The 27,133-nt window shown below is 53.7% G+C and overlaps 2 protein-coding genes across 8 annotated transcripts in view; one reads left to right on the forward strand and one right to left on the reverse strand.

Moving 5' to 3' along the window:
- LOC113940065 (fer-1-like protein 5) overlaps nucleotides 1-3,237 on the reverse strand; it is a 22,190-nt gene extending 18,953 nt beyond the window's left edge. The window contains 12 exon segments of the mRNA XM_027631129.1: nucleotides 90-169; nucleotides 245-356; nucleotides 430-545; nucleotides 636-666; nucleotides 882-932; nucleotides 1,031-1,093; nucleotides 1,168-1,296; nucleotides 1,688-1,837; nucleotides 1,918-2,026; nucleotides 2,107-2,198; nucleotides 2,285-2,340; nucleotides 2,533-3,237. Coding sequence (XP_027486930.1) covers nucleotides 90-169; nucleotides 245-356; nucleotides 430-545; nucleotides 636-666; nucleotides 882-932; nucleotides 1,031-1,093; nucleotides 1,168-1,296; nucleotides 1,688-1,837; nucleotides 1,918-2,026; nucleotides 2,107-2,198; nucleotides 2,285-2,340; nucleotides 2,533-2,617 — 1,074 coding nt within the window. The 5' untranslated portion in view covers nucleotides 2,618-3,237.
- A 1,461-nt stretch (nucleotides 3,238-4,698) lies between these two features.
- Nucleotides 4,699-25,795, forward strand: LOC113940066 (KAT8 regulatory NSL complex subunit 3-like). Of its 7 annotated transcripts, none has more exons than XM_027631130.1 (21): nucleotides 4,699-4,982; nucleotides 6,253-6,423; nucleotides 7,593-7,683; nucleotides 8,304-8,489; nucleotides 8,615-8,746; nucleotides 9,175-9,291; nucleotides 9,793-9,894; nucleotides 10,037-10,108; nucleotides 10,891-10,965; nucleotides 11,532-11,689; nucleotides 12,288-12,351; nucleotides 13,004-13,204; nucleotides 13,705-13,861; nucleotides 15,076-15,153; nucleotides 17,694-17,882; nucleotides 19,439-19,511; nucleotides 20,515-20,663; nucleotides 21,341-21,453; nucleotides 21,972-22,191; nucleotides 22,537-22,670; nucleotides 25,688-25,795. In XM_027631130.1, the coding sequence occupies exons 1-21, from the start codon at nucleotides 4,738-4,740 to the stop codon at nucleotides 25,688-25,690; spliced, it is 2,730 nt and encodes a 909-aa protein (XP_027486931.1). In that variant the 5' UTR covers nucleotides 4,699-4,737; the 3' UTR covers nucleotides 25,691-25,795. The 7 variants fall into 7 exon arrangements, with proteins under 7 accessions (XP_027486931.1, XP_027486932.1, XP_027486934.1 ...); XM_027631131.1 differs by having other exon boundaries at nucleotides 13,708-13,861; XM_027631133.1 differs by lacking the exon at nucleotides 15,076-15,153 and having other exon boundaries at nucleotides 13,708-13,861.
- The last annotated feature ends 1,338 nt before the right edge of the window (nucleotides 25,796-27,133 follow it).

A 27,133-nucleotide genomic window follows, 5' to 3' on the forward strand; every position in this document is an offset into this window, starting at 1 on the left:
GAGCTGCATCAGGCAGAGCCATGAGGCCCCCACCATCACCCAGTCCCCCTGTTTTTCCTGTTGCGCCCCATTCCCTGCCCAGCACTCACCGTCCTACCGGCAAAGCTGACCCGCACTGCCACCTTCCCCCAGCCCCTCCTGACGCCCAGGTACGGCCGCACCGGCTCCACTGCCACGGGAAGGGGAGACAGGTGAGCAGGGGAGTCCCCCAAACCCCCACAACCCCAAACCCCCCTGTGCCCACCCTGTGGCAGGTCCTGGGCACGGTACACACGGATCTGCAGCATGGTAGCACATGGGGGTGGGCGCAGCAGGTTGGATTCCACGTCCTCGTCCCCCGCTGGCACCTCCTGCTCCTTGGGGAGGTGCCACAAATTAGGAACCCCGCAGGAAGGTTTTCGGGGTGCTGAGGGGTTTACGAGGCCTCACCTGCACTCTCTCCCCCGCCCGGCGCACGGCCAGGCTGACCTGCAGGTACCCCTGGGAGCGGCTGTCATGGTGCTGCGGGTGCTGCAGGCTCAACCACTGCTGGCTCAGGGTGCGCCCTGAAATGGGGGGAGACCTTGTGATCATCTTGGGGTCACCCTAAAATCACCCTGGTGTCACTCCAGTGTCACCTCAACCCTCTCACCCACCTGGTGCAGAGTACACAGTGCCGATGTCGAGCTGCAGGGATGGCAAAGGGGTGAGAGTGATCCCACACCCCATTCCCAACAACCCATTCCCCTCGCCCCATTCCTGAAACTCCATTCCTGATGTCCTGTTCCAGACCCCCCATTCCCAACATCCCATTCCTGACATCTCATTCCCAAGTCCAACTCCCAATGCCCTGTTCCAGTCCCCCAATTCCCAATTCCTCATTCCCAAGCCACATCCCTCACCTCGAAGGTGCCAATGACAGATTTGGTGCAGAGGTTTTGGGAACGGAGCACCTGTGAAAGGGAGGGGATATGGCATCAGGAGCCACCTCCTGTCCTTGTCCCGTCCCTGTCCCTGTTCCATCCCTGCCAGTGCCACCAATCCTTCCCACCTGGATCCGGATGGGCTGTGCCACCAGCTGCTCTGGCGTCTCGTGGAAATTTTGGCAGAACACCTAAGGAAAGGGCAAAGAGGGTGAGCGTGGGCTGAAGGGCACTGGGGGTCCCTGTGTCCCCTCCCCGGGGTCACCTCATTGAAATAGGGGTTGTTCCCTGTCCGGCTCCGGGTCCGGAAGTGCCGCTTCCCTATGAGCACCTTCACCACCGGCCTGATATCGTTGCCCTGGAGCTGCCGGGCCTGGATGATCCTCACCCGGACCTGCGGGAGAGGGACAGGGACAGAGTGGGCGATGGGTGGGATGCCACCCCTGGGGGTCTTGGAGTCCAGGGGCCTTGGGTTGGAGTCCAGGATAGTCTTCATTTGAAGTCCAGGACAGGTTTGGTTTGGGGTCCAGGATAGGCTTGGTTTAGGGTTAAGGGACTTGGTCTGGGGGTCCAAGAGGTTTTGATTTGGAGGCCCAGGGGGATTGGTTTGGGGGTCCAGGATAGGCTTAGTTTGGGGGTCTAGGAGGTTTGGTTTGGAGGTCCAGGGGGCTTGGCTCAGTTCGGGGTCCAGAATAGGCTTGGTTTGGGTTCCGGGGGGATTGGTTTGGGGGTCCAGGATAGGCTTGGTCTGGGGTTTAGGCCAGGCTTGGTTTGGAGTGCCATACCTGGAAATCCTCTTTCCTCTCCACGGGGGCCCTGCCAGAGCTCTGAGGTGGCTCCAGTGCCCCCGGCAGTGCCACCCATCCCTGAGGGGTGACCGTGGCGTTCTCAGTCTTGCCACGGGGGGTGTAGTAACAGCGGAAGGTGACAGTGCACTGCAAAGAGACAGTGACACCCCAGTGGCCCTGGTGGCACCCCAGGGTGCTGGAGGGGGGCTCCGTGGGGGGGAGCTCACCCCTGTGGGCTTATCCCAGCGGTCCAGAAGCAGGGCATCCCTGCGGGCCATTGGCAGGCTGGGGTTGGCCACCAACTGGTCCAATGACACTGTGGTGCCACCCAAGTCCCTGTGGGGACAGGGGAACATGGTGAGTGTGGCTATGAGGTGGGGGTCAACCTGGGGTGCCCACCCACACCTGCCACTCACCCCCGGGGCACCAGGTGGTCCCAGTGCTTGAGGCGCAGGCTCAGCGTGTCCGTGGGGCTTAGGGGACACTCGTCCAGTGACCACACCAGCTCCTGGGGGTTGGAGGGAGGTGACAAGGGGTCAGGGGGATAACCCATGTGTTCCTGTGCCACTGCAGGTCCCCCTGGGGTCACCTCACCTCATTCCAGGTGGGGCTGCGCTCCTCAGGCACCACCTGGGTTCTCCTGGAGGTACCTGTGGAGAGGACAAGAGGAGGGTGGTGGCACCTCAGGGTGGGGTCATTGGGGTAGCAAGGTAAGCCTGGCACTGGCCCCATGCATTGGGACACCCAGAGCTGGGATGCCACCCCTCACACCAGGATGGTCAATACCACCCAGCCCCACAGGGACAGCCACTGCGGTGTCCCCTTCCCGTTCCCAGTGGTACCTCGGAAGCAGACGGACAGATGGACACTGGGACCAAAGCCGGTGGCCCCGGGGATGTGGACACTGACCACATGGAGTCGCAGCATGGCCAGGGATCATTGGCACTGGGGGTGGCGGCAGGAGTGTCACCAAGGGGCTGCCACCAATGGACCACCCCTGAGGTCCTGTCACTGGTGATGGCTTCAGTGCTGTCACCAAAGAAATGGCTGCAGGTTTGTCACCAATGTGCCATTCTCGAGGTTGTCACCAAAGGGGTGCCACCAATGTGCCCCTCCATGTGCTGTCCCCAAACTGATGACACCACAGCAGCATAACGGTTTGGTTCTCACATTCCAGAATGTCAGCAGGAGGGAGGCAGGGCAGGGACTGTTGGATGGATAGATGTCACTGTGTCCCTGTGTCCCCATGTCTCTGCCATCGTGTGGCCATGTCTGTGAGCAGCCATGTCCCCATGTCCTTGTCACTGCCATGTCCATGATCAGCCATGTCAGCGTGTTCCTGCGTCTCCCTGTTCATGTGCTCCCACGCCTTGTGTCACCCTGACGCAAAGGGGACATGGTGGGGACATTGGAGGGATGCGGAGGGGACAGGAAGGGGACACAGAGAGGACACGGAGCAATGATGGAGGGGACAATAAGAGGGGACATGGAGACACCAGTGACGGAAAACGGTGGAGCCGTGTGGAAGATGTGAAGTGTTCATGGATGGGACAATGAGAGGCATGGGGAGAGGACATGGTGAGGATGTGAGGAGTTCATGGATGGGACACAGAGGGGACACGGAGGGGCACAAAGGGGCCATATTCGGAACACAGGACTGCGGGAAGATGGGAATGTCGAACATAGGAATGTGGGAACACTCCCTTAACACTCGTGCTGTGCTCTGGCACTTCCTGAGGTTTTGGAGGAGGGACAGGGCCACATGTGTGCACTCAGTGGGGGTGGAAGGTGTTGGACCAGATGATCCCTGCCTGTCCCTTCCCACTTGGGATATTCTATGACTCTGTGGGAGTGCCCAGTGTCCTGTGCAGAGGCAGAAGTTGGACTGGCTGATCCTTGTGTTTCCCTTCCCACTCGAGACATTCCATAATCCCTGCCTGTCCTTTCCCACTCGGGATATAACCTGATCCCTGTGTGTCCCTTCTCCCTAAGGACACTCCATGATCCCTGTGTGTCCCTTCCCGTTCAGGAAAACTAATCCCTTGCTTGCTAAAATGGATAAATAGTAAACAGGTTTGGAGTTGGTGCTGGATTTATGGAATTCCACTGGACACCCAACTCTGGAAGAAATGACCCGTGTCTCTCTCCAGTGGGTCGTCATTGGTTTGTCGCACACTGGGAAGGGTTCCCATTTCTGCAGACAACAATGGGACAGGACTGTGGGAACACAGAACTGAGGGAACATAGGAGTGAGAGAACATGGGCACACAGGACTGCCAGAACATGGGAACACACAACCACAGAAATATGGGACTGCAGGAATGCAGAAACATGGGAACATGTAAGTATGGGAACATGGGACTGTGGGAACACGGGAACACAGAATTACAGGAACATGGGAATATGGGATTGTAGGAACACGAAAGTGCCAGAACACAAAAACACGTGACCACAGGAACACAGGAATGTGGGAACACAGGGCTGCAGGAACATGGAACAGCAATCCCACAAGACAGTGGGAATGTGGGAACATAGGAACAGGGAATTGTGGTAACAAGGGAACATGGGATTGCAGGCACTGCCAGAACACAGGAACACAGAACTGCGGGGACGCAGGAAAGTGGAAACACAGGACTACAGGAACATGGGACTGCAAGATGATGGGAATGTGAGAACACGGGAACGCTCCCTCAACGCTCGTGTGCACTTGAGGGGTGGTGAAAGGTTGGACCGGATGATCCTTGTGTGTCCCTTCCCCCCAGGACATTATCGGATCCTTGTGTGTCCTTTCCTCCTCAGGATGTTCTGCGGGAGCGCCCGGTGTCCTGTGCAGGGCCAGGAGTTGGACTGACTGATCCGTGCGGGTCTCTTCCCACTCGGGCCATCCACGATCCCTGGAGGTCCCTCCCTAATTGGGATATTCCCAGATTCCCTCATCCCCCTCAGGATATCCTCGGCATCCCGCCCCGCGCACGCGCGCTGAGCATCCGGGGCGGGGGCGCGCCCCGCGCACGCGCAGTGCGGCGGGAGGGGGGAGACCTCCCGCCATGTCGCAACGCTGCGGGGACCGCGATCGCGATAGGGAGCACGACAGGGAGCGGGAGCTACAGTGGTCGGCCCGCAGGATGGGTACGTCGCTGCTGCTGCAACTGTCGGCGCACGAGCGAGAGCTGGACCTCGTGTGCCTCGATCACAGCTACGCCAAGCCCTGGAGCGCGCACCCCGATGCCAGCGCGGCCCGGCCCGCCCGACTGCTCTTCATCACACCCCGCAGGCACCTCGGCACCGCCCCGTGAGACACCGAGGGGCTGAGGGGAGGACTGAAGGGGGAGAGGGGGAGGTCTGTGGGTGTGTCCTGAGGGGCTGAGGGGGCTTGCGGGGAAGGAGGGTCTTGAGAGAAGAGGGTGAGGGGTCTGAAGGTGGCCAGGGGGGTCCTGAGGGGCAGGTGGTGGGGCTGTGAGGAGCGAGTGGGTGGTCCTGAGGGAGCTGAGTGGGCCTGCGAGAGGAGGGAGAAGGGCCAGGGGGACCCTGAGTGGCAGGTGGGGGGCTGTGAGGGGGGCCTGTGAGGATCCTGAGGCGACTGGGGGGTTGAGGAACCTGTGGGGGTTTTGCGTGTCAGAGAGAGCTGTGTGGGGCTGGGGAGTCGATGAGAAGAGGGGAGGGGGTGCTCAGGGACCTCCCTAGGGGCTGGGAGCTTGTCTTGAGGGGCTTGTGGGGGTCTTGAGTGACAGATGGGTGGGCTTTGAGGGGAGTCGGGGCTCCTGTGGGTCTGGGGGGACTGCTGGGATCAGGAACCTGTGTAGGGGCTGAGAGCATGTCCTGAGGGGCTGTGAGGTGGGAAGAGGAGCTGTGAGGCAACAGTATGGGGCTGGGGGTATGAGGGAAGGATGGGGGTCCTGGGGGGTAGTGTGGGGTTTGTGGAACAGAAGGGTGGGGGCACCCTGAGGTCCCAGGGTGGACTGTGGGGTGGGTAGGAGGGTCGTCTGGGGTGAGAGGCTTTAAGGGGTCCTGAGGGACCTGTGAGGCAGGTGGGGGCTGTGAGGGGAGCCTGTGCTGTCTGTGAGGGGAGCCTGTGCTGTCTGTGAGGGGGAGCTGAGGGGCCTGTGTAGGGCTAGGGTCATGTGAGTGGTCCCATGGGATGGGGGAAGTTTTGGGGGGCCTGAGGGGAGGAGCAGGACAGGCCCTGAGGGATCTGTGAGAGGCTGTTGAGGGAAGGGGAGAATGCGGGCCTGGAAAGACAAGAGCAGGTTTGGGCATCCAGAGAGCTTGTTTTGTGGGCCCAGGTGGTTTGGTTTGGGGTCCAGGATAGGCTTGGTTTGGGGGCGCAAGGCCTTGGTTTGGGGGTGCAGGGGCTTGGTTTGGGGTCCAGGATAGGTTTGGTTTGGGGGTGCAGGGGTTTGGTTTGGGCATCCAGGGAAGCTTAGTTTGGAATCCAGGGGGCTGCCAGGGCACAGATCAGGAGTAACAGGGTCCGTGAATCTCAGTGCCCACCATAGCAGAGCCCAGGGTAACCCATCCCTGTCCTAAATCCATCCCTGCCCTAAAGCCTTGTTCCCTGGCAGGGAGGCCGACATGCCAATTGACGTGGAGACAGTGACACCCACCCCGGTGCCCCTGTACGACAACCAGAAGGCCCGGAGTGTGATGAATGAGTGTGAGAGGCACGTCATGTTCGCACGCACTGATGCTGATGCACCTCCGCCCCCTGATGACTGGGAGGAGCACGTCAACAGGTACCCAGGGACAGGGAGTTCTGGCACCCCGTGGAGTGCTGGGAGGGTTTTGGTGAGACTGGACACACAGGGATGTTACCAAACTGAGCTATGTTCAAGGAAAATGGATTTTTTTGTCCAAACTCATCTGGCTGCTGTGAAATCTGAGTGTGATGGTGGGGGGTGGCCCAGCTGGCGAACCTCTCCCACATGGCATCACAGAATCATTAAGGTTGGAAAAGACCTCTGAGGTCATTGAGTCCAACCTGTGCCCGATCCCCACCTTGTCACCCAGCCCAGAGCACTGAGTGTCACGTCCAGTTGTTCCTTGGACACCTCTGGGGATGGGGACTCCACCACCTCCCTGGGCAGCTGCTTCCAATGCCTGACCACCCTTTCCAGAAAGAAATTCCTCCAGATGTCCATCCCATGAATCCATCTCATGTATTCAGGGGAGGTTGGAACAGTGAGTCATAGAGTGATGGTACAGATCCATAGACTCATTTGGGTTGGAAAAGCCAAATTTTTAAGATCATTGAGTCCACCCATTCCACAGCACAGCCAAGGCCACTACAAACCCGTGTCCCCAAGTGCCACATCCACAGGGATGTTAAATCCTCCCAGGGGTGTGGACTCCACCCCTGTACCAGGGCTGAATGGCCTGTTCCATGAAGGAATTTCCCCAGTATCCAACCTGACCCTCCCCTGGCACAGCTTGAGGCTGTTTTCTCTCATCCTGTCCCTTGTTCCCTGGGAGCAGAGCCACCCCCCCCGGCTTCACCCTCCTGTCAGGGAGTTGCAGAGAACAAGAAGGTCCCCCTTGAGCCTCCTTTTCTCCAGGTGGAGCCCCCCCAGCTCCTTCAGCCCCTTCCCCACTCCATTCCCTTTTCTGGACACACTCTAGCCCCTCAGTGTCTGTATTGAGGTGAGGGCCCAGAACTGTCCCCAGGATTGAAGGAGCCTCAGCAATGCCCAGCACAGGCAGGGATCTGGGGAGTCATTGGATTACACGTAGATCCTCAGTTCAACCATGTTCCAATGTCAAAGAAAATGAGGATGTGCATAAATTCCACCCTGCGGAACCCTCCAGCCCACAGTGTTAACATTATGAGGAATTTGGTTGTTTTATGGACAGCAGCTCTCAGGCCCCAGGCATGTGTGTGACAGCTCCTGTTTGTCTCTCCCCACAGGACAGGGTGGACCATGGCCCAGAACAAGCTGTTTAACAAGATCCACAAAGCGCTGCAGTCGGACAGGTTGGCTCGCCTGGCCAACGAGGGGGTAAGAGTTGTTGTTGTCTGTCCTTCTCAGCAAAGCCAGGATGGAAGTCTTGGCCTTTGGATCATGTAGCCTCAAGGAACAGGCAGCTCTGGGCTTCTTTGAGCCATGATTTTTGTGGAATCATAGAATATCCTGAGCTGAGAGGGACCCACAAGGATCCTTGATCCAACTCCTGGCCCTGCACAGACACCTCAGCAATCCCACCCTGGCCCTGAGAGCGTTGTCCAAACACTCCTTGAGCTCTGGCAGCCTTGGGGCTGTGACCACTGCCCTGGGGAGCCTCTTCAGTGCCCAACCACCCTCTGGGGGAAGAACCTTGTCCTAATATCCAACCTAAACCTCCCCTGACACAGCTCCAGCACGTTCCCTCATGTCCTGTCACTGGTCACAGAGAGCAGAGATCAGACCTGCCCCTCAGGAGGAAGTTTTGACTTTCTGGGAGGGCTCCCCTCAGTCTCCACTTGCCTTCCAAGGACGGGTTTAGTCCTCATGGCCAGATGTTGGGCTTTGCTTCCAGGGGTCTTAGGGCTGCCCAAGCTAACACTTCCCTATGGATCAGGATGCATGTGACATGCTTGATTTTCCTCATGACTGTTCCTTTTGGATTTCCTGGTCTCCAGGCTTGCAATGAGCCTGTCCTGAGGAGGATAGCAGTGGATAAATGTGCCCGGAGGGTGCGCCAGGCCCTGGCCAGTGTGAACTGGGACACCAAACTTATCCAGTGGCTCCACACGACACTGGTGGAGACCCTCAGCCTGCCCGTGCTGGCCGCATACCTGGATGCTCTGCAGACCCTGAAAGGAAAGGTGATAAAAGCAGTGGGAGACTTGGCTGTCGTGGATGACCTTCTCCCTTTATCCAGCTCGCAGATGGAATTGTTATCCCTTGTTTTGTGTGTGTTTTCTCAGTCCCTCCTGGCCTCTGGTTTCAGATCCCCACGCTGATCGACAGGATGCTGCTCTCTTCCACGGCCAAGACAGGAGCAGCTGGGGCTGAGGCTCTGTCCCTGCTGCTCAAGAGGCCTTGGGACCCAGCAGTGGGTGTCCTGTCCCATAATAAACCAGTAAGTGCCTCTGGGGGGCTTGTGGGGAGCGAGAGGTCCCACATCATCTTTATTCTTCCTCTTCCTTCTACCTCTTCTGTCTTCTCTACTCTTTCCCCCGCATTAGACTTGCTCAGTAATGGGGAGTCCTTCTGTTGGGCATGTTCCCCCTGGACTATCCCAAGGGAGATTTGGCTTGGGAAATTTATACTCCTTTCCACCTCTGTCTTCTCCCTGGGCTCTTTTCCCCATGGTTTTGACTTTCTCAATGACAGGGAGTCCTCCTGTTGGGCACATTTGCCCTGGACTGTCCCAAACTTTGGCTTGGGAAAACAATCACTTAACAAGCTGTGCAAGGTCCCTCCTGCTTCCCTATGCAGGCCAGGCAGGCAGTGAGGTCCCTCCAGAGAAGCTGCTCTCCCTGACAGGTCTCTTTTTGAACTTTGCAGAGCAAGTTGCCTGGTTCCCCTCTCATCCTCATCGCTTCCTCTGGCCCTGCCAACTCCATGTTCCCCGCTTCCCGACGGCATCGCTTCTGGCAGTCACAGCTCTCCTGCCTGGGAAAGGTGTGTGGGCTCGGCTCTAGGGGAAGGACAGAGCTGCTTCCAGAAGCCTTTGGTGCACCAAAATCCTTGGAAAGCAAAGGCTGATACTTGCAGCCTCAGGGTTTGCCACTGGAGACTGCATAGGGATGGATTTGCCCAAATCCAATGTGTTTGAGGTTTTTTTGATACTGTTATTAAGGATTGATGAGGGTTCTGGTAGGAAGGGGTTGGAGAAGGGAGACTGGAGGTCATGTCAGTCCTCTTGGCTATGGAGCTGCTCACTCATCTCCTAATGAGTGTGTTTGATATACTGGAGTGAGGGGAGACGTTTTCTGGTGGGAATCCATGGGGAGTTCTCCATTTACTGTGGTTTTAGTAGCTAGAAATGAATGCTAGGGTAAAGAAGGAGAGAAAGCACGAGTTCATGTGTAAAATGGGCTCCGTTCTGTGCTAATTGTTGTCGGCACCTGCTGTCCTCAGTAAGGCCTTGGTTAATTCCTGATTTTCCCTCTCCATTGGCAGGTGATTCCCATTGCCACCTCCCTGCTGAACAATGGCAGTGGGGTAGGAGTGCTGCAGTGCCTGGAGCACATGATTGGGGCTGTGAGGGGCAAAGTGGCAGAGGTGAGGGAGAGGTAACGGGTTTATAAGGGAGTCTTTGTGCTCCCATTGACCTTATTCCCATTCCTGGAGGTGCTGTGCTACCCCAGGGCATCATCTCATTGTCTGTCCTGCTTCTGCATTCCTGTGTTTTTATCTCCTGTAGATTCACAACCACTTCTCTCACAAGCAGATCATCCTGATCGGGTGGAACACGGGTGCCTTGGTGGCCTGTCACGTGAGTACCTGATTCCTTTACATCGTCAGGGAAGCACAAGAAGGATACGGATCTGTTAGAGCAGGTCCAGAGGAGGCTGCAGAGGTGCTCCAAGGGATGGATCCCCTCTGCTCTGGAGCCAGGCTGGGAGAGCTTGGGCTGTTCGCCTGGAGAAGACCTCTCCAGGGAGACCTGAGAGCCCCTTCCAGTGCCTGAAAGGGCTCCAAGAGAGGTGGAGAGGGACTTGGGACAAGGGATGGAGGGACAGGACAAGGCAGAATGACTTCCCACTGCCAGAGGGCTGGATTAGATGGGATATTGGGAAGGAATTCCTCCCTGTGAGGGTGGTGAGGAGCTGGGATGGAATTCCCAGAGAAACTGTGGCTGGCCCATCCCTGGAAGTGTTCAAGGCCAGGTTGGACTGGGCTTGGAGCAACCTGGTTTAGTGGAAAGTGTCCCTGCCCATGGGACTGAATGGCCTTTAAGACTCCTCCAACCCAAATCCTTCCAGGGTTCTGTGATTCTCCCAGAGCCCACTTGGCAGCCTCAGTTCAGAGATGGATTTGAGAGGCTGTTACACTTGATGGGTTCTCCTTGTCCCTTTCCTCTTTCCGTGGCCTGCTTTTGACCAGTCTGTGGTTGTGGACTGTTAGCAACTTGAGTCATTTAACATTTTCTAATCACTCTTTTAATCTCCAAAGCCAAGTGTAGCTATGGAAAGTGTTTCTGTGCCTGGCACAGCAGCTTATGCTCCTGGGATGCTCTGTGCTGTGAGAATGCTGAGTGCTGCTCTTTCTGCCCAGGTTTCAGTGATGGAATATGTCACTGCCGTTGTGTGCCTTGGATTCCCACTGCTCACCGTGGATGGCCCTAGAGGGGTAAGGACCAGGTGGAGCTGTTGAAAGAACTCTGCTTTTCTTTAAACCTCCCTACATTGTTTCATGGAATCAGGCTTGGAAGTCCAGTGAAATTGGCATCTTTTTGCAGAACATCTGTGTGATTTGTCTTTGAAGGAGGTGTTGCATTTAGAGTAGGGACTGTTGCATTCCTGGTGGGATTCCTGATGCAGTAGCAGGTGTGAGAGGTGCTATCTGTGCATGTCTCGGCTGTGACCTGTTTTTGCTGGACGTGTAGATCCCTCGTTAACCATACCCTGGTTCCCTCATTAACTGTATCATTTAGCACCAGAGCTGGTTTATTCCTTTATGAGCTGAACAGTGTGTGACTGGCTTGGGAATAATTAGAGCTGTGCAAATGCAGTGGCTAATTCTGAGGGTGTTGGAAATCCATCTGGGAGGTGTTTGCTGGAGCAGTTTTCATCTGGACTCAGTACAGCTGTCAGTCCCATCGGGATTAACCCCAAGTGCCTCTTCAGGTGTTCAGCTCCAAAGATTCTTCATCCTGGCTCAACCCTTCCAGGTTGCAATTCCCTGTGCTCTTGCAGGATGTTGATGACCCCCTCCTGGAGATGAAGACCCCCGTCCTCTTTGTCATTGGGCAGAATTCCCTGCAGTGCAACATCGAAGCCATGGAGGATTTCCGGGAGAAAATCCGGGCAGACAACAGCATGGTGGTGGTGGGGGGAGCAGATGACAACCTCAGGTAACACCCTATCAGGTGGATACTCTCTTTTCCCAGGAATTCTGGGCAACATCTGGGCGTGCTGTGTAAATAAACCCCAGATTTGGTACTGGAACTAAGTGGGAATGGCATGAAAATGCTCCATACTTGGGTGAGTTTGGAATAATTGCACCAAAAAGCTGAGCCAGTTGTGTATGGGAATGGGGTTGCCTGATCTAGAGCTGGACCCAGAGCACAGATCAGGTTTTAGAGCATCGTATGAATCAGAAATCTCTAGTGGGAAAAATCAGTAAAGGAGAGGAAAGAAAAAAACATAAAATTCTGACACTGGGTCTGGAGAAAGAGCTCTCAAGTGTCAGATTTGCTTTGGCAAATGCTTTGGGATGCTGGATATTTTTCCTCAAAGTTTGTCTTGGCACTTCTGAGGGATTAATCTCAACCTTCCAGTAGCTGGTGCTCTTGGGTTGTGACATGAAGGCTCTTACTCAGGCCTTACTCAATGTGTAACTGGGTAAGGGACCCACCTTGTGTCACTTGAATCTTTCTCTCAGGTGAGGATGTTGTGAGCATGGAAGTGGAAAACCAAACATGTTGATTTCCATCTGGTTTTATTTCCCAGGATAAGCAAAGCCAAAAAGAAGTCAGAAGGCCTGACCCAGAGCATGGTGGACAGGTGCATCCAGGTAACCATGGGAATCTTCCCTTCACACCTCCAAAAAAAGGGGTAATCCCTGCCGAAATGTTTCAATGCCCAAAGGTTCCAGCCAGGATTGGTTGGATTGAAGGGAATCTGTCTCCTGAGGGGAATTTCGAAGTGGCTGTTTCAGTAGAGACATGAGATTCCTGGTGGTTCACCTTAAACAAGGAGCAGTTTCCTAAGTCTCTCAAGGGACACAGGTGGTATTTTTGGGGAGTTTGAAGAAACCATCCTATTTCTCTCCCAGGTGTCCGAAATCAGCGGGTTGTGAGTTTTAATGAGAAAACCAAAGTCTGTCTGTGAGGTTTTAGATGTTCTCCCTGTGGAATATTAGACCTCCAGAGCCTTATCCATTTGTCCCTTTGGGAATCTCATTCTTTGATTTGTCTGTGAGTTCATAGGGAATCTTCTTGCAGGATATTAAACCTCTAGAGCCTTATCCATTTGTCCCTTCAGGAGTCTCATTCTTGGGTCTGTCTGTGAGGTTTTAGGGATTCTTCCTGCGGAATATCAAACCTACAGAGCCTTATCCATTTATCTTTTTGGGAATCTTATTGCTCCTTTGCTTCAAGCTGTGAAGATCCATTGTTAGAGACCTGCCCACCTCTTAATCCAGCTATTTATTCCCTCCTCCCTAGGATGAGATAGCTGACTTCCTGACTGGAGTGCTGACCCGAGCCGAGAGCCACTCGAGCTCTGACCCCCGGGACCTGGATGCTGAGAAGAAGAAAAAGCCCCGTGACTCCACCAGGAGGGATCTATCCTTTGACTTGCCAGAAAGGAACAGCAGACCTACCTCCCCCGCAGCCAAAGTGCCAGCCTCGCCCTCAGGATCAGAGGTGGGAGCTTTTCCCAGGGTAATTCCAGCTGGGAAAGGCTGAGGTTGTGTAAAGAGGTACCTCTGTGCCACTGAAATATGTGGTGAGAGCTGTGATTAGTGTTGAAGATGGAGGTAAGAGGATATGGAGGAGTGATGACCTCAAGTTGTGCCAGGGGAAGGTTAGATTGGATATTAGGAAAAAGTTTTCATGGAAAGGGTTGTAAAGCATTGGAAGAGGCTGCCTAGGGCAGTGGTGGAGTGACCATCCCTGGAAGTGTTCAAAAAACACATGGTTGTGGCACTTGAGGATGTGTTTAGTGTGACTGTGGTGGTGGGTTATGGTTGGACTTGATGATTCTAAAGGTCTTTTCCAGCCTTAACAATTCCATTGTTCCAATGGCTTGTGGTGAGACAAATGAACCTTCAGAGATAGGTGTGCTCCAGCTGAAGGATTCCTGACACTCAGGGTTAAGACTGACTTGAGGAAACGTTGGGGTAAGAGGTGTCCCCCTCTTCCAGCAGGACTTATCCAGCGTCTCCAGCAGCCCCACTTCCAGCCCCAAGACCAAAGTGGCCACCGTGTCCCTCCAGAAGCCCCCCCCGGTGGGCACCACACAGCTCCTCAAGAGGCAGGTGCCGAGGGCAGACACAGTCCTGACACACAAGCAGGCACAAGGTAATTCCCTGCAGCTTTCCCACCCTTTTAGCATCCAGATTTTTGGTCTTTTTCTGTCCTAGTGTGTGGAGGTTTTTGTCTTCTGAGTCCTGTCTTGAATTCCAAGCTCCCCGTGGCAGCTTTTTCTCCAGCTCAGTCCCTGTCACTGCCATCTGAAGAGATTGGAGGGTTGGAATTATGTTGGGAATGATGTTTGTGGAGCTTGTGGAGTCTTCCTGCTGTTGGGAGTGGGAAGGACTTTCACTTTGGCTCATCAAATCCCTCTGTAGCCTTGCTCTAATCCTTTTGGAAGTGGGAGCCCCTTGTCCCGTGTCATGAATCCTTGAATCCTTGAAGGCTCCCTGGGAAGAGACTGAAGGTGCTCAGGAGAGAATAAAGATGCTCAGGTGATGTTTGAGGCTGTTGAATTGAGACTGAAACTGTGGGATTTAGGGAATTATAGAGTGATCTTGCAGTAAATGACTGTCCTGTTAGTGTTGATTTAAAACCTTTCTGTGCAGCTTCATTGTGGTGGTGAATGCCCAGAGTGTAGGAAGTGGTTTTGTGGATGAGGATCCTCCTGGCAAATCCCTGGGCAAGTTCTCCATCCTTCCTTCTCTCCTTATTTCTTTGCCCAGGGCAGACCTGAACAGGCTCATTGTTGTCTCCTGTGACCTTCCACATCCTCTGAAGCCTTTTCCTAATTCAAGGATAGACTCCAGGAGGAAGCTGAAGCTTGCATTTTCCTTAATTTCTCAGACAATGGACTGAAGGATTGTATTCCTTTGTTGTTGTAGCTGAGGGAAACAGTTTCCAGGTAGCACATGGGAGACAGGAGGAGAGTCTGTGGGTCTTTTTGGGTCTTTCGCTGTGTCGCGGCTCTCTGCTTTAGTCAGCAATGCTGCTGCTCCTGGCTGGAGCTGCTCAGGGATGTGCTGGCTCACGTCTCCCAGCTGCTCTCAGCTCCTTGGTGCAACTGAGCCAAGCTTAGCTGTGCTCTTCCAACCAGGCCTGCTCTTGTTTCCAGGGCCTTTTCACAGTGGCTGTGGGGCTGGAGAGGGCTCCAGGTGAGAGGTGGAATGAGGAGGAGGTGGCTGTGTCTCCGTTGTGCCTGTGGCTGGATGAGTTATGTCCAGAGCTCTGTCTCTGCTCCAAGGTCTGTCTGTGGTGTCCCTGGAGCTCCCTGTCCCCTCCAGAGATCCTGTGATCCTGTAATTCTCTCTGATTCATTTCAGCTCAGTTTGCTGCTTTTCTGAAACAAAACATGCTGGTGAGGAAAGCTCTTCCTCCTGGCACCTCTTCATGTCTCTTTGGTGAGTATCCTCTCACTTCCCGCTGTCTTTCTTCCTATCTCCCTCCTCTCTGTCTCTGCTCCCTTCTTCCATCATCTTCCTCTCCCCTTGCATTGATTTGGGGATGTGGCCCAACGTGTCCCCTTGTCCCCCTGCTTTTTGCTTCCTCTTTGCTGTATTTGGAGCTGGAGCCAAGGGCCCATTTTACCTGGGAGCTGTGACTTTTCCTGAACTCTTCCTTGTTCCCAGTGGATAAAGGCAGTGTCTGGCAGCTGGTTTACTCTGATGGACTAAAGCTTTGTGCACGAGTTTAACCCTTTTTCTTTGCTGGGGGTGAGAAGGGGACATGGACATCAATCTGAAGAGCCCATGTGTGGTTGTGGTGGAGCATCCCAGACACGTGGGAGAGAAACAAGGGACAACCAAGTGACTCAGAAGGGACACATGGAGCAGCTTTGCTTGGTCTGAGGGAATTAAAGCAGAGAGGTCAGGGAGGGGGAAACTGTGATGGATTAGGGAGAGGGGTGGCTTTGAGAAGCTGTGATAGATTGGGGAGAGGGATACTGTCTGGACCAGGAGACATGTGGAAATGAGCGCTCCATAGTCCTGGAGTCTCTCAAGTTGAGCACAGAGGTAACTGAGTGTGTCATGCTCTGAGGGTTTGGAATCAAGGGGCAAAATCCATAGTATCTGAAGATGTGTTTTACTATCACAAATGACAGTGAACGTGTGGATCTGGGGTTAGGAGGGCAGGCAAAGTGGAAATCCAAGGATTTGGGAGACTGTGGTGGTGTCATATGAGTATGTCAGTACTCCATTAGGGTGCTGAGAGCTGACATGGGTGAGAAGTTCCTCTGCCACCCCAAATGCTGTTGCCTTTAACTCTCCAACCATGGTAATCAACCCCTGAGGCAGGTATTGCCCCAGGCTGGTGGTTTGAAAGGTTTCTTTCCCTCTTGAGCCTGGTTTAGGGGTTTCTTTCTCCCTGGAGCCTCACTTGGAGCTCTCCCCTGTGCCATGAGGGGAGAGAGCACACTTGGAGCCCTGCAGGGGAATCCCCAGATGGTGGGAGCTGTGGAGAGCCTGGCACAAGCCTGGGGGGGCTGTTCATAACTTCAAAAGCCAGTTAAAATCTCTGGGCTTGTTAATGCCTGAGATGTGAGGCAGGAAGGGGGGTGGAGCTTCATGGATCCACAAGGAAGAACAGGGTCCTCCCTGGAGTGGTGGGAACACAGAGGGACGTTGGGTCACTGTTTGTTGACGCTTTGAGGGACACCTGACACCTGTGCACGTGCCTTTCACTGTCCTGCTTGACTGGTGACCCTTGGATGGGGCTGTGGGGCCTGCAGGCTGTGCACGGCTCCGAGGACTCTCTGGATGCATCTGGGTCTGGATGGTGCATGTTTGGAGGAGGGCAAAGGCATGGAAGTGTTGCATGAGTGAACAGGCCTCAGGTCCAGCCATGGAGAGCAGGACAGCAAGCTTGGCACTTGTCTTGGGGACCAGAGCAGCCCCAAAATGCTTGGAGCTGCCTGAAATTTTGGGATTTGACTGCAATCCTGTCCTACATCCACAGTTCTGAGGTGTGTAGGTGGTACACAGTGTATAAATATATACGTACACACACATGTCTATATCTATTTTATACAATATATCTGCACCTGGATATTTATAGATAAAAAGGGATGTACATCTTGGCCTCTGGGCTGTGGAATACATGGCTTGGATGCCCAGGACCATCTGGATATAGGGAATTCCCAGCATTTCAGGCTGGACTGGATGATCGTAGGGGATGCTGGATGGGCAGGATGTGGCAGCTTGTGGCTATGTCTTGTTCCTGAGCTGTTGTGGCTCCCCTGTGCTTTTTCACAGGCTTTGGCCCTGGGAAGTTTATGCTTTAGGGAGGATGGAATGGATGTGGCACATCAAGGATGTGGCAGCAAAATGACACATTGGTGTGGAAGAGAACTCTCAATATGTGGGTTTTCTCCCCAAGTACCAGTGTGGGGCTTTGAGGGGCTTGGCTTTGCTGCAGCACCTTTTCTGCTTTGCTTGGTACCTCCCGAAAACCAGCCCAGCTCCAGGAAGAATAATAGGTGTGCAAATCCCTTGGCTGTGTTGGAGGAGCAAGTAGGCTGAGCTCTGATCCTGCACCATCTCTGCAAGTCTCCACCTTGATCACCTCACCTGGAAATTAGGGATGTTGGAGGGACCTTTTGCCAGGAATTGGATGTGCCACGCTTTGAAATGAAAAGTGTTGATGTGGAGGTGTGGTATCACTGTCCACATCCATTTCCCTTCTCTGCAGAGGCAAGACAGATGTTACATCCCATCCTGCCTTAGCCTGTGAGTAGCTTAAGCCAAATCCTGGCCTTAACTCAGCACAGGACAGGCAGGAGCCAGCTGAGGTGGAAAGGAAAGCGTGTTCCTGGTGCATGGGAGTGGGCAAGGCTGACATGGAGGGAGCTGAGGAGGTGTGTGCATGGGCATGTGTCCCTCCTGTGCCCAGAGGAGCAGCGCTGACCTAGAGGTGCTCAAACAGCTCCTTCTGTGTCCCCCAGTTCCGGTGCCAGAGCCCTCGGAAGGGGCTGAGAAAGATGATGTGCGTTTGCAGCTGAAGAGGCACCAGCCCCCCAGCCCGACCCAGTGCTCCAAATCCTCCAAACGAGCCAAAATCAAGGTGACCATTGTCTCCCACGGGGATGCTGCTGCCATGGGCACTGGAGCTGCCCTCACCACCCAGGCAGAAAGTGAGTTGTGGCTGCACAGCTGCTTCTTAACCCAAAAACGGGGCCCTGGCTGTGCCCAGACCTGCCCTCAGGGGCACCTGCAGGGAGGGGAGGGAGCTGTGATTTATTGACCTATTGCTGCTATTTTTGGAGGAGTTTGCTGCAGAAAAGGTGGTGGCTCGAGGTGTGAGTGGCTTGGGGGCAGCTGGGGGAGTGTGACATGTTGGGGCTTGGCAGGAGCCTGTTTTCCATAGCAGTTGGAATTGCACGTTCCAGCAGAATGCTTGACTGCAGCCTGGAGCTGGGATGTGAATTTTACACCTTCCTGTGGTCTTACACCTTCCTCTGGTTTTACACTTTCCTCTGGTCTTACTCCCTCCTTCCTCTGAGTGTGGACCTGCTGCTGGAAGCAGGATGCTGGTCCTGCTGGACCCCTTGCTCCACGTAGGTCGGGTGCATCTCTGGTTCCGCTCCTCCCACCTGGAATATGCTCCTGCTCCATGTTCCTCCCTTTCGAAAACCTTTGTGTGTTCAGACACTTCAGCCCCGTGGGGCCTGGAGTCTTGGCACAGCACACAGTTGACGCACATATAAAAATCCCAGTTTTCCTACCTCTGCATCTGGGAAGACCCACCACAATACATCCTGTATCCACGGAGAGGTGATGTGCTCCATCTTCTTCCCCTTGAGCCTTTGGAAGAGAGGCCAAAAGCTTTGGCTGCTGTTCCCTGTGACCCTGAAGGATGTTTTCTTGTCTGGAGTGTGTGTTTTCCTCCTGCCAGAGCTCCAGATCCATAAGGTTATGGACTGAAAGTGGCTCCGTTCTGCTCAGAAATCAGAGCTTTTCCAAGCTGAGAAATAATTCTGCTCCTTTCCAAGCACCTCTTTGCTAATTTAACAGTTGTTTTAAACTGTGAAAGTACCTAAATCCACATCGTTTTGGAAGGTTACAGTTGATCTTCGGGCAGCTTTGAAAATCTCTGCTTTCTGGAGTCTTTTTTTATTTTATTTTATTTAATTTTCCAAACTTTACTTCTTTTCACAGAAAGGAAATGAATTACAGAAGTAAAACATGAACCAAAACAAGAATTCCCTCTTACCCGGTGTGAGCAGTTGGAAAGCACAAGACAAACACAGTTGTATCCCAAAAAACACCGCAATAAACAAATCTCGTGACTCGTCGCATCCCTGTGTATTTTGTAAAGTGTCTTTAATTAAAGAATCCTTACAAAATCCATCAACCAGATCCCAAAAATCCATTGAAGTGGTTCAACTGTGCCATGATGAACTTAGGAGGGGATTAGTGGAGACAATGTTTAGGAGATTTGGATTTGGTGTCGAGGGACTGAGATTCCCGAGACTTTGGAAGCTGATTCCTTCAATCTTGGCTGTCGTTCCACAGTAGTTTTGATTGGACTTTGTTCTTTGGGATGTGTGTTTTTCCTGGAGAAGATGTTCTGGGGGCAGGATGAGCCCACGGCCGTGCCTGTGGGTACTTGTGTGAGAGGGGGATCCATAAAAATTCCCTAAAGCCCCGTGGAGGAGGGAAAATGAGGATTGTCCTTTTTCTCTTGCAGTTGTCTCTGGAAAGCCGGTGCCCATGGCCGTGTCTGGAGCAAAGGAGCTCTCGGGGCTGCTCTCCACCCCCAGGTTAGTGGGAATTTGGGATTTATGAGCTGTGAGTCTCTTCGACGGGAAACACCACAACAGGGCAGTCCTGCATATGGAGCTTTCTGGTTTCTTGCTTCTCACTGGAATGTTCTGCCATGTGGCAGGAGGCTTTTGGGCTCCTGAAAACTCATTGTCACCTGGGAGTTGAGCCTGTGAATGGCAGAAATGGGCGGAAGTAGAAGGTATTGTGGCTGTTGGGTTATGTTTTATGTAGTTCCCCAAATTCAGGTTATCTGTTTTTTGAATGACTGGGGTGACTTTGGCAGAAATTCAGTGTTTAATCCTTCCCTTAATTCCCTTTGACAGTCAAACTTTTATTTTCCCAAAGACAGGGAAAACCCTCAAAGTGACTCATGAAGATCATTAACTGCCCATAGGGATTTCTGTTGGTGGATGAATCTCATGTTGATGCCTGTTTTCCCTTCTAATTCAAACCCAAGCTGTGAGCAACCAGACTGACTGATCTTGTTGCCCAGAGAGACTGTGGATTCCCTATCCCTGGAAGTGTCCAAGGCCAGGTTGGACAGGGCTTGGAGCAACCTGGTCTGGTGGAAGGCGTCCCTGGGTGGAACTGGATTTGAGGTCCCTCAAATGGGACCCAAAATGTTTTGAGATTCTGTGATCTGTGAGAGGAGAAGAGTTGTTTTAAATAGAAAGTAGGTTTTAAACAGGAAGAGTATTGCTTTGGGGTCAACGACTTTTGTGTAGGGTGACCCAGAGAGGTGCACGCTTGTAACAAGCCCTTCCAGTTTGGAAATCCATGGATTTTGCCAGAGGTGCTCCTGCAGTGGAACAGGGAAACTTCCCTTGGACTTGATGATCTTAAAGGCCTTTTACAACCTTAACAATTCCGTGATTCTCTTGCTTTGGGTTTTTGTAGCTGAACTCCCTTCCTCCAGGAGTCCTGCTGGTTGTTTGGGTTGGTGCCATCTGTGTCCCTGTGCAGTTTGTCACTGACGGGAGCCTCTTTCTTCTCTTTTAGGCTGAGTTCAGCAGCAGAGGCGCCACTAAGCCCCGCTCCAGCTGGAATTCCCAGTAGCACAGCTCCCAGTGCATTCCATGCCCTGCAGAGCAGGCTGGTGGCCAGCAGCACCCACGGCCTGCAGGCCCAGCCAGCCAGTGCCCTCCAAGGTATCCACCTCCCCATGTCTTTCCCGGGAAGGTAAAAGGTAAACCAGGTTCAAAATCACTCAGTGGAGGCTCTTCCTTGCATTCCCTGGTTGCTTTGGGTCTGGTTGAGGCAGGATTTGTATGGATTTGCTGTGGAAGATGCAGTGGGATGCAGCAGCTGACCTGATAATTGTATCACTTGTATGTAATGATGCCTTGAAACACCAAACCCGACCTCTTCTTGCATCTTGGGTTTCAAAGGTGACCCCATTTATAGCTGCAGCAGTGGAATGAAGCTGTGCTGGGGGGATTTAGGTGGGATATGGGGAAAAGGTTCTTTCCCCAGAGGGTGGTTAGGCACTGAACAGGCTCCCCAGAGTTTGCTCGTGGCCTCAAGGCTGGTAGAGCTCAAGGAGTGTTGGGACAATGCTCTCAGGGACACAGTGGGATTGTTGGGCTGTCTGTGCAGGGCCAGGAGTTGGATCCATGATCCTTGTGGATCATCCAACTCAGGATATTCCATGATTCTATGAAACATGTGGCACTATGTGTGTAGAGCAGTTTGGAGGATTCCCGCCAACCTCGGGTTTCTGCTCGTTAAAGAGCAGGTTTCCAGCCATGGGACACACCTGGAATTTCATGCTGCTGAATTCTTCAAACCTGATTTGATTCTTTTCCTGGATTTTTTTCTTTTTTAGGAGCAGCATCTGCCAGCAGCCTGCTCCAAGGGCTGAGCTTCAGCCTGCAGGACATTGGGACCAAGACATCCACCCTCCCTGCCAGCATGGCTGCTGCTGGGCCACCTGTGCAGGTATCCGCTGGAGATCCCACAGGGAAGCTGTGTGCAGGCTGGAGTTAGAGGGAACTTGGACAAGGCCCTGTTTGCTCCAGGACCAGGGGAGATGAGGAGGGGAGGCTCAGTGACAGGTCTAGAGAAGGGGTCTGTGGGAAGGTGTTTCTAGGCAACCTTCTAGAAAATGCTGAGTTGGAGAATGGATTTAGAGGAATCAGGGATCATTCTCCTAGATATTCCGGGAAAACACACACCTGTGACCTCTCACTGTACTGCTCATCCCTTCAGTGTGAGGTGATTTCATGCATGGCTTCATTTGGAGTGGGCTCAGTTTCTCCCAGTCATAGTATCAAGCCGAAATGAGATGTGCAAACTGGAAGGGACAAGTTTACTGGCATTTAGACCTGCATGTGACCAAGAAAAAAGTGGGAAAACCATGACCTCTAACACCTCTGGCTTCTGTGGGAGGGAGAGGCTGTGCCACCGCCTCATCCCCTTTCCTTCCAGGTGCTCAGTGCTGCTGCTTGTCCTTGCAGAGCTCAGCTGTGAAGGCTCCCACAGCCCTGCAGAGCCTCAGTGCCATCACCACAGACACGGGCACCATCGTCCGCACCATCCCTGTGCCCACCTCCCTGGCCCTGGGGGCCTCAGCCAGCGGGAAGCCCTCGGCCATCCACCAGCTGCTGACCAATGGGGGGCTGGCCAAGCTGGCCAGCAGCCTACCAGGGCTGGCCCAGATCTCCAACCAGGCAGCAGGTGAGGGACATGGGGGCAGGGAGGCATCTGGAACACCCCCGAGAGTGAGGAAGAAGGAAGGACTGGGCTGGAACACCCCACCACCCTGAGAGTGAGGGATAAGGAGGCAGGGAGGTGCCTGGAGCACCCTGAGGGTGAGGGAGAAGGGGGGCTGGAAGGTGATCCAGGTACCTGGAGCACCCTGAGACCAGCGTTCCCAAACCTTTTTCCTTATGGACAACCACATGTGCTGGCAGTTTCCAAGGAGCCACCTCTGATGAAAAGGCTTCTGGTGCCCCCCAAGCTGCTGATTGTGGCTTCCACAATCCCTCTGTCTCAGGGACATCTCCCATGTGTGTTTTCCAGGCCTGAAGGCGCCCACGACCATCACTGTGACCCTGCGAGGGCAGCCCGGCCGTGTGAGCACCCTGAGCCAGGCAGCCATGGGGATGATCCAGCCCCAGCTGGAGGAGCAGCCCATGCAGACACAGGGCCCTCAGGTAATCTGGGATACCCTTCCCCACGGAACATGTCCATCACTGCTCACCTGAGCTGTTTCTGACTGTCGCAGTCCAAGGGCAGGTGTGGCTGTGGTGGGGAAAGTGTTCTTGGTCACATCTCTTGGGTGTGATGAGTTGGTGGTTGAGAAGATCCAAGTCATCATCATGTCTGTGTCAGGGTTGATTGTGCTTGATATCACAGAATCATGGACTGGTTTGGGTTGCAAGGGACCTTAAAGCTCATCCCATTCCACCCCCTGCCATGGGCAAGGACATCTTCCACTAGACCGGGTTGCTCCAAGCCCGATCCAGCCTGGTCTTGGACACTTTCAGGGATCCAGGGGCAGCCACAGCTTCTCTCAGAATTCCATCCCGCCCCCTCCCCACCCTCACAGGGAAGAATTCCTTCCCAATATTCCATTTAACCCTACCCCCTGACAATTGGAAGCTATTCTGCCTTGCCCTATCCCAAGTCCCTCTCCAGCTCTTGGAGCCCCCTTTAGGCACTGGAAAGAGCTCCAAGGTTTTTGCAGGGCAACCTGTGACAGGGCCTCCCCACTCTCCCAGGGAACAATTCCCAATATCCCATCTAAACCTTCCCACACTAATACTGCACCAAGGGAACCTCCAGCTACACTTGGAAAACTGCCATCAGCATGTTACTGAATCCCCAGGTAAAAATTACCCTTCAGGTGAAGCCTTTGGATGGAAGTTGGGTGAGTACAAAGAGCAGCAGCCAGAAATCCTTTGGTTGTCCTGTTAGAGCTGACATTGCATCTGTCATTGCTGGGAGTTCCCATGCAAAATCATGGTTTACTGCTGGTTGAAGCTCAGATTTGGGAGCATCCACATCCTTCTCAGTTTCTTTCAGTCACTGAGCTTAGAACCTGGCTAAGGCAGAGCTCAGAATCCCAAGCTGGTGCCCCTCAGATCCCCCCTGAGCACCAGGGGAGTAACTTGTGTAGGTCTGAAACTCCTCATCCATGTGGGAAACAGCTTTTGTGCTTTTCAGTAAACATCAGAGCTGCTGTGCTTCCCTTCATGTCCTTGTTACCTTTGAGACCCCCTAAATACCCAGGAGAAGTGATGGAACTTGACACAGATTGACTCCAGGGTTGAGTGGTTTAGAGAAGGGTTAATTTTTTATGTGGTGCCACTTGAAAGTGGATATTTGATCCTGAGCTGTGACTTTTCCCTACAATGCTGAGCTTGTGTGTTGAAGGCAGGGCTTAATTGTGTGACTGGTGTAAGAGTTGCTTCAAAAGCAAACTGAAAGCTGCCTTTTACAGGAAATGGGGTGAGCTGTGTGTTTTTGTAACTAATTATAGCCCTTGACATCAGCTCCCTGTCCCTCTGGCGCAGAGGGTTACGTAATCCAGGGCTTCCTGGAACAGACTGGATTTACAAAAGGCTTTGGGGGATAATGCTGGGGGCTTAAACTCTTGTGTTTTCAGCAGTAGCCAGAGCTATTGTTGGTTGTTCCCTTTGAAATTCCAGCTGGGCCTTTGCAGGAAGCTGGAGGCCATTTCAACTGGTTGAGGATTTCAACTGTGCCTGAAGCATCTGAGCTGCACTTTGAGGGGGTAGCTTTCCTTCCCCCTAGGCATCAAACAGGAGGTGGGAGATTCAGGAATCTCCCTGTGGAGTTTGGTACAAATGCTTCCTGTGAGAGCAGAAACAAGAGTGTTTTATGTGGCTTTACGCTGAAAATACAGGTTAAAACTTCAGCTTCTCTTTTCAAGAAACTGCTCTGTGGGGCTTTAAGGGTTGGGTGGGTTTCCTCTGGCACTGTGGTGACATCCTGGGAGCAAGCTTCAGGGACTGAGGTGATGCTGGATCACAGTTCTGTTTTCTGCCAAGATTTACACAGCCAAGTCTGGAGCTGCAAATCTGGGCTGAGTTTTGGGGTCTCCTGCAGAGGGCATGAGGAGACATGATTTCAGCCCTTGTAAGCAGGTGGGAATACCTTTCTTACCCTTTCAGCTCCTGGGGGGAGGAATATTATTTACAGCTAAGGGAACACCATAAAATTGCTGCACAAGGCAGAAAAATCCAGGTGTAACCTGCCTGGGCATCAGGTGATGCTCAGACTTGAGCTGGAGCTCTGCTGGTTGGTGGTGGTGGAGGAAATCAGATTGGATCAGAGGAATCGATCCAAAAAGGTGGATATCTGCTGGAAAGGCCACTTTGGAGTGTGAATTGTCAGCACAGCACTGGGAGGGCAGCCAGGAGAGCACAGACTGCACAGGTCAGGCACATGAAACAGACCCAGAGGCACATGAAGAACCCCTCAGGTGTTGGGAGCTCTCCATCTTGAGATACAAATCCCAGCTTCCCAGCTGTCCCAGTACTGGACATCTGGTGGCCCCTGGTGCTGTGGGACCAGCTGATTCTTGTCAGTTTATCTTTTACAAGCAAGAGGGAAGAGCTGCTGATGTGGAGGATGGTATGGCTGTTCCAGTTTCTGCTGGTGTCACTGGTGTCATTGTTGGGTCTGTACCAGGTGGGAATCACTCCTGAGCCTCTGGTTGTTGCTTTACTACAGGAAAATCCAGAGCTTGGTGATGTCTCTGACAGCCAGAGATGGAGAGATGGTCAGAGCCATTACATTCCACTCTGGAAAAGGCAATGATCCTTGGGGGATCTGAGCAGGGAGGTTTCCTTGGGGAATCTGAGTGGTCTGGGAGTAGAGCGGTGCCAGTTTTCGTCGTTTTGGTTTCCCTGCCTGGGTTGTGCCAGCGCTGGGGTTTGTTTTGGGGTTTCACTCCGGAGAGTGGACCAGGCCAGGTCCTTCTGTTCAGTCCGGAAGAGCTGAAGGGTGCAGCATTGGGATAATCCCAGTGCTCTCCATGTCCCCATCCCAGGCTTGGCTCAACTGCACCTCCAGCCCTTGATTTTTGCTTCACATGAAGCAACATTTGCTTCATGGCCAAGATGCTTTTGGGGGGCACAATTCCCATCAGCTCCCAGGGTGAGCACCATGTCCCCCACTGCTGATCCTCTCCCCTTCTCCACAGTGACCACCACCAGCCCCATGAAGACCCTCTACGTCATGTCAGCCGCCAGGCTCTCAGCTCTCACCAAGCCTGGGATGAGTGAGGCTCCTGCCATGCCCCTCACACTGCTGGGCATCCAGCCTTCCTCCTCCTTCTGTTCCTCCTCCTCCACTGGTGCCCTCCCCTTTGCTACCCTGGTGCACCCCAAGGTGGGACCTGCCCTGCAAAGCCCCTCCAGGATGCTCCTCCTGACCCTAGGGAAGGGTGACAGGGCCCTGGGACACCTCAGGGAGAGGGTCAGCCTAGCCAAGAGCCACGTCCTGGGGCCCCTGGAGACCCTGGGGAGGGCTCCCCCCATGGTGGACAACGGCAGCACCATCATCCACCCCAGGGAGGCTCAAGCCAACAGACACTTAGTGCGCATCCTCAGGCTGGACAGCTCCTCCAGCATCACCCGCCAGCCATAGGGACCCCAGGGACCCACAGGAAGGCTGAGGGGTGGGAAAGGAGCAGCCCTCTGGGCAGAGGAGTGATGTTTATCTGGGTTTGTTATTGTTTAATAAAAATTTCCTTTTTTATTCTTCTGTGCTGAGTTTGTGGCCACAGCCCCTCCAGAGGCAGCTGGGGGGAACTTGTGGTGAGGGTGGATTTCTGGAGTTGTAGAGAAACGGAGGGACAAAATAGGAATGGATACAGGGAAGGATCTACATTGTGGGTCCTGGGAGCAGGGGGGCAGCTCCTCCTGTACCTCCCTTATAGAATCAGGGAATCATGAACAGGAAGGATCATCCATCCATCTCTGGGCCCTGCACAGACACCCCAACAATCCCACCCTGTCCCTGAGAGCATTGTCCAAACACTCCTTGAGCTCTGGCAGCCTTGGGGCTGTGACCACTGCCCTGGGGAGCCTCTTCAGTGCCCAGCCACCCTCTGGGGGAAGAACTTTTTCCTGATATCCAACCTAACCCTGCCCTGACACAACTCCAGCCGTTCCTGTCACTGGTCACAGGGAGCAGAGTCAGAGCTGCCCCCAATGAGCTCTGCCCTCAGTCTCCTCCACAGGGTTTCCCACCTCTGGATAGAAGACTCAGCTGATTCGTCGTGCTTTTGGGAATATTTATACTTCCTGAAAAAGGCTCAGCTTTGATCTGCCCTGAACCTTGACAGCCTTTACAGCTGCATTTCCATCAGACACCTTGAGCTTGAACCACCAGCTGTGATGAGACTTTTGTGGATCTCTGGGATAATCTCAACGCTCCCCATGTCCCCATTCTAGGCCGTGGCTCTGCTACACCCCAAGCCCTTGACTTTTGCTTCCCATGAAGCAACATTTGCTGGCTGAGATGCCTTTGGGGAGCACAGTTCCCATCAGATGGAGACCCATGGAGCCAGGACAGCCCATCCAAGGGCAGGAATGTGCTGAAATCTCCACTCACTTCCTCATCCTTCCCAGGGACTTGTGCAGCC

Source organism: Corapipo altera, unplaced genomic scaffold (assembly GCF_003945725.1).
Source record: "Corapipo altera isolate COAL_440 unplaced genomic scaffold, ASM394572v1 127720, whole genome shotgun sequence".
NCBI classification, from domain to species: Eukaryota; Metazoa; Chordata; class Aves; order Passeriformes; family Pipridae; genus Corapipo; species Corapipo altera.

Excerpts from the sequence above, each read along its gene's own strand:
- LOC113940066 (XM_027631130.1), top strand. The coding sequence starts at position 4,738 with ATGTCGCAACGCTGCGGGGACCGCGATCGCGATAGGGAGCACGACAGG. Across the intron at positions 21,454-21,971 it reads CTGCTGGGCCACCTGTGCAG|AGCTCAGCTGTGAAGGCTCC; the intron begins GTATCCGCTGGA and ends TTGTCCTTGCAG. Across the intron at positions 22,192-22,536 it reads GATCTCCAACCAGGCAGCAG|GCCTGAAGGCGCCCACGACC; the intron begins GTGAGGGACATG and ends TGTGTTTTCCAG.